The sequence below is a fragment of the Orycteropus afer genome, unplaced genomic scaffold (assembly GCF_000298275.1).
Source record: "Orycteropus afer afer isolate SDZICR_OR568_19922 unplaced genomic scaffold, OryAfe1.0 scaffold00010, whole genome shotgun sequence".
Lineage (NCBI taxonomy): Eukaryota > Metazoa > Chordata > Mammalia > Tubulidentata > Orycteropodidae > Orycteropus > Orycteropus afer.
In genome coordinates this window covers 20,516,817-20,522,833 of record NW_006921597.1, presented here as the reverse complement: position 1 = coordinate 20,522,833, position 6,017 = coordinate 20,516,817, and the positions used below count along the sequence as shown (strand labels likewise).

Below are 6,017 nucleotides of genomic sequence, written 5' to 3'. Positions count from 1 at the left end.
TTTACCAGTATAACTTTGGTTTAATTTCCAATTTAAAACTTATGATGACACAAAAGTCAAGTGGTGGTATCCCTATTATCCATGCACTTATTCATTCATTCCATTTGCTCAAATACTATTTGTCAGGCTCAGATCTATGCTCTAGGGAGATAAAATCAGGTCAGCCTGACTTCTTAGGGTGGGCTCAGGGATCTAGTGGGCACAAAGAGAAAGCTAACAGGCCTTCTTAAGATTAGTCCCAAACCTGGCACAGCATCACTTTCTCCAGCCTACATTCAATGTGGGAAAGGACCATACAAAGGATGTGATTATTGGGAGAGGCCACAGTTTACTGTATTTTCTAATTTTCCTACATTAAACATTACTCTGTGTGTGTGTGTATGTGTGTGTACTTTTAGGGTTTAAAAAGACTTTTTTAAAAAAAGCAGTTAAATATTCTTAATGGAATTGGCAGCCATTACTAAATATTTAACAGTTAAAATGTTTATTTAGGCAACATTTCTCAAATTATGTACTGTGAAACACTCCCCATAAAAAAAGGCTCAGACTATTTTTTATGGGGAGTGTTTCATAAAACATAATTTGAGAAATGCCTAATTAAAGCTAAGTTTGGGAAATGCCAAGTAAAATACAAAGAACCATTAAAATGCTAATACATCCTTTTGACTCTACAAGTGTGGTGAGGTGAGGCAGAGGCAGAATATGTCTAACTGACAAATCAGTAGCGGCTATTACTAAAAACAAAAGATCAATATAGATAAAGTAGTGATAAAGTACTGCTAATAAAACTTGTATCATGTTATCATTGGTTTTTCTCAGTAAGATCTTTTATATAACATAACTATTATTTCTCTTCCTCATGAAGGAAGCAAAAATAAATTTTAATCTGGAAATTATGATCTGCTAATAGTTCTAGAATGCTTGGGAAGAAAAGAAGAATAAAAACACTAAGGGGAAAAGTACATTTTAATTTAGATTTTATTTCTATTCAATTTGTCCTTGGTATTAGTAGCCATTTTAAAGTATTGGTACAGGCTCAGATATACAAAACTAAAGGTCTAGGAGAAAAGGATTGATTATAACTTTTAAAAGGTTAGTAGGCTATTTTGCCTACTAACCTTTTAAAAGTTATAATCAATCCTTTTCTCCTAGACCTTTAGTTTTGCATAGAGGAGTTCTGGTAGCAAAGTATCTAAGGCATTTATTTAATTGCTAACGAGAAGGCTGATGATTCAAACCCACCAGCCACTCCTTGGAAGGAAGGTTGGGTGATCTACTTCCATAGTCATACCGCCTTGGAAACCCGCTATAAATCGGGTTCGACTCGACGGCACTGAGGTTAGTTTGGGTTTTTTTTGGTTTTCAGTCTGATATGCTATGGACTTTTTTTTATAACATTTTATTGCAATTTATAACTTTTACTAAAAACTCTTATTTCTAAAGAAATTGAGAACAGATGCTTAACAATAAAAATGCTCTAAACTGAACTTAAATTACAGGGAATAATTTGAATTCTACTTATGACTGCCTTAAAAAGAAGTATTTTGACAAGTTCAACTTTTTCCTAAGGAAATATGGTCCTTACCACTACTGCAGAAGCTCTGGTGGCATAGTGCCTAAGGCATTTGACTGCTAACCAGAATGCTGGCAGTTCAAACCCACCATCCACTCCTTAGAAGGAAGGTTGGGCAATCTATTTCCATAGTGGTACTGCCTCAGAAACCCAAGGAGGGGTCGCTATGAGTTGGATCTGACCCCATGGCAGTGGTTGTGTTTTTTACATTACCACTACTAGGGTCACAGAACATTGCCACTTCATCTAATTCATGGCTAGATATTCTGCTTTCACTGAAAAATAAACAAGTCAGAAGTCAAACTATAACCATGATTTTTATGGATTTGAAAACCCAAACCCACTTCCACTGAATCAATTCCAACTCCTAGTGACTCTACAAGACAGAGTGTCACTGCCCCATAGTGTTTTCAACACTGTGTATCTTCACAGAAGCAGACTGCCATATCTTACTCCCATAGAGTGGCTGGTAAGTTCAAACTGCTGGCCTTTTGGTTAGCAGTCCAGCACTTAGTCAGTGAGCCTCCAGGGATCCTTGTATATGAAAAAGACATCCAAATAACCAGAGTGGCAATTCATCAAATTAGGATTATTCTGATAAACCACTGATTTGATCAGATGTGATAAGAAAATGATCTTCAAAATGAAAGGGGTTATTCAGAGGCCTTAGACTCTTCAGATCACTACTGTAAACACTCCTTGTATGAAGGTTTGAAGACAGACTCAGTTTCAAGCTTATTGACTTGTACAAACTTCAGACTGTTAAAAAGATCACTCCTAGTATTACTGAACCAAGCAGAGATGTGACAGGCTCCATCGCAGTTGCCTAATCACGCTCATGACGAGAGATAACTTATACAGCACACTTAACATGTGTCAGGAACTGTTCTACGCAGTTACGTATATTAACTCATTTAATTTTCCAACAACCCTTGCTCATTTAAATATATATGTTCTGGTTTATTGATGTAACAGTAAAAATAACAGCTAACACTTAACATAATGCTCACTATGTGCCAGGTACATGTTCTAGGCACTTTACATAAATTAACTCATTTAATCTTCATGGCGACCCAGTGCAGTTGATGAGAAAAGAGGCTAAGTAACTTGCTCAAGGCCCTCAGCTACCCTGGAACAGAGCCAGAGCCTCCCTATAGTTGGCTCTAGCCTGTGCACTGCTAGAGCTCTTCTGCCTTAGTTGTTTAAATACAGCTAGAAAGGGAGAAGAACAAAACTAGATTAGAACTAGATGAGACTGCTGTGACTGGAAGATATGATGTAACACCGTATTACTTGAAACACTTAAAAAAAAGGGTCTTAAAATTTCAAACTGTACGTAGACAGTAGTATTATTGCATGCTTTAAATATCTTTTAAATAGTCTTTACATTTAAAAAAAAGTGACTAACGACCAACCTATTAAGGAATTGTTCAGTAAGGTTCTGCTGCTGATCAGGACCATCCTCCTGATTCACACCTCCTTCAAGCAACATCTGTTGGTATATTTGTCGTTGTTGCTCCTTCTGTTCTAAATGCTGTTGGTAGCGTAATCTTTGCCTGTAATATTCTTGAAATTGTTCTGTTGAATCTCGAAGCTTAAAAATATTACAATAAAATATTTGAGCAGTCTGTGATTGAATATGTCTTCACTCAACAGCAACTCTATAAATGCTGAACAAAATCCACATCCAGGTATATCAACAATTACAAAATACTTAATATACCATTCTTAGTACCCATAAGTTTAAAACTCAAGTAGATCAGATAATTTGTTTTAATCTACAACAACAGACTAGCCCAAAATAAAAATACAAATTACAGTGCTCATAAGGGGGATCTTTTCAGAGATTATGAATATAGATAAAGCCTAATATAAATCTATCTACATCACTTGGGGAAAAAACTTACTGAGGGACTGCAGTAACATTAAATAAACATAGTATTAGACTTGTCCAACAGGCTTAATTTAAGTTTCATAGGTCACTCTAGAGAGGAACTCCAAAAATTTTCCTCAAAGCCAATACTGTAGGTTTCAAATGTCCCCTCACAAGAAAGCAGAATAAATGTGAGTTAAAAGTCTCAGCATTCCTACTTCACCCTCGTAAAATAACTGTACAGCTAAGTTCCACGGTCACTCTAGAGAGGAACTCCTAAAATTTTCCTCAAAGCCAATACTATAGGTTTCAAATGTCCCCTCATAAGAAAGCAGAATAAATGTGAGTTAAAAGTCTCAGCATTCCTATTTCACCCTTCTAAAAAAACTGTATAGCACTCAAACTTACAAGGCTGAGATATTTGGTGAATTCCAATATTGGCAGAGGAAGACTCCTCTACCAAGCTGGGGTCTGGTCATATTGCATGGATCATGTGCCCTGGGGTTACCCTGGAACAAATCAATCATCTCTAAAATGAACCAACACTCAAAATAAGCTTAGCCAAGAGTCTTGTAGGATAACTAAATCTAAAACTGTCTCACTTTCCAGGAACTCCTCCTCTATTTCATAACTAATAGATAACTTAAGATAAAACTATCCATATGTACTTTAATAGTAATTTTCTACTTCATTCTTAATAGTTAGTTGAATTTATTATAAAGATTTAACCACTAAATAGCATACTATATAAAATAAACTTTACACACTATTTCACAACATAATTTCCTGTCAAAAATACAACAGAAAAATAATATAGAATTCTATAAACTTAGGTAAAACTACACTCTCCATTATAAATGTGTTAATTTCTTGTTCATTAAATCTAATTAGTAAACTATAGAGCATATATCTCAAAAATGCAAGCTAGCCACGCTTGGTCTGAGTTCAATTATCTGAGTCCTAAAATATGTAATAGCTTAATGTCAACTATAGTATTTTAGATTATTAATAAATTCATCTGTCAAAAATGCCCCAAAATAGAGACCAGGTTTGCTGGTCTGATACAGCCTGGTGGAACCACTGAGACTATGGTCCCTAGCTGCCCTTCAGGTCTGGAATTGAACCCACACCTGTGGCTTCCAGCCAAACAAAAGACAGGCATAAGAGTTGAACATGTACCTGAGGTAGCTACACTCCTTGGAGAGAATAATCACGAGAGAAAGAAGGGCTGTTTATGCACAGGAAGACAGCTCAAGGGGCAAGAGTGCACGGAGGGATGGACACAGGGAAGAGGTAACTATCGGGAGGAAGTGGGAGGGGAGGTTTTGCATTGGGGTAAACTGTCAATGTCATCAGACAACGTGTATGTGAACTGCTATATGGAAAGTGAATTTGCTCTGTAAACTTTCATCCAAATCACAATGAATAAATAAATAAAATGCCCCAAAATACAATGACAACAAAAAATACCATATATACTTTGGGGAGAGGGGAGAAAATGAATCACTAGTAAGAAAATCTAGCTGCTTTCTCCCCTAGTCCTAAATATCAAAATTCCATCCACGCAAATACTATTACTTCTTACAAAGAGAATAAACAATACTATGTGTAGTAAATATTACCTCATTTTTTTCTTGCTTAGCTGGTACTGGATTCTGTGATCCATTTGCAGGCTCTTTTTCTGAAACTGAACTCTGGCCCAGGACTTCACTGCTGATAGGCTTCTGTGCCTCAACGGGAGTATCACTTCTTTCAGAAAGGTGAAAAAGAAAAGAAAAGGCAGAGGTGGGGTGGAGGAAAAAATACTTTAGATAAATTTTAATTAATAATAAAGATAATTAAGTGTTCATCATGTACACAAATATAAATTTGTCATTTTCCTTCCTTAAGTACACTATGGAAAGGGTTTAAACAAACAGAATCTGCACCCAGTGGAGGGACACTGGATTATTAAGCAAGGAGGACAGGAACTCCAGTCTGAAATCAGTTGTGTGGCCTTGGCAAAGTCACTTACATTCTCTACAGCTTAGCTTCATCTATAAACTGAGTAACAGGTTGGATGGCCTGATGCCTAAATGCTCTTTAGAACTCTAAACACAGGATTTGTTTATCAAACATTTATTTTTTTTCCTCCAATATGTTTCTACAGAATTTCAGGAATTTTTGAGAGTTTATTAAAAGTCTATTTGCACTTGGAAAAAAAAGGCTATTTGTATTTAACATAGAAGCTAAGCATACCTTTTTTTCAATATTTTTAATATATCTTAACTAGTAGGCTTGAGATCTTCAGTTACATTGTGCCTAATATTCTTTAAAATATTGGCAATTTCTGCATTTCATTGCTACTCTGTTCAAAATGTTTAATAATAATAACATCACGTGAAGATGATGAATGCCCCAGATATTTATACATATTATCTACTAGAACAAGGCACTATGGGAATAACTAAAAAAGTGAAACAACCTCAGCCTTCAAGGAGTTAGATTATGAGGTTGCCTCATGCAGTGTAGTAAATTACTTAGTATGGCTTTTCTACCCATAAGTCATTGTAAACTCAGTGGTGGAATGAG

At 35.8% G+C, this 6,017-nt stretch overlaps 1 protein-coding gene across 1 annotated transcript in view; it reads right to left on the bottom strand.

Moving 5' to 3' along the window:
• Positions 1-6,017, bottom strand: part of WDR47 (WD repeat domain 47) — a 78,343-nt gene that overhangs the window by 42,592 nt on the left and 29,734 nt on the right. Inside the window, exons 5-6 of the mRNA XM_007949869.1 lie at positions 5,069-5,195; positions 2,989-3,167 (exon numbers count right to left, since the gene is read on the bottom strand). Of these exons, the coding sequence (XP_007948060.1) occupies positions 2,989-3,167; positions 5,069-5,195 (306 nt within the window). The remainder of the gene's footprint in view (positions 1-2,988; positions 3,168-5,068; positions 5,196-6,017) is intronic.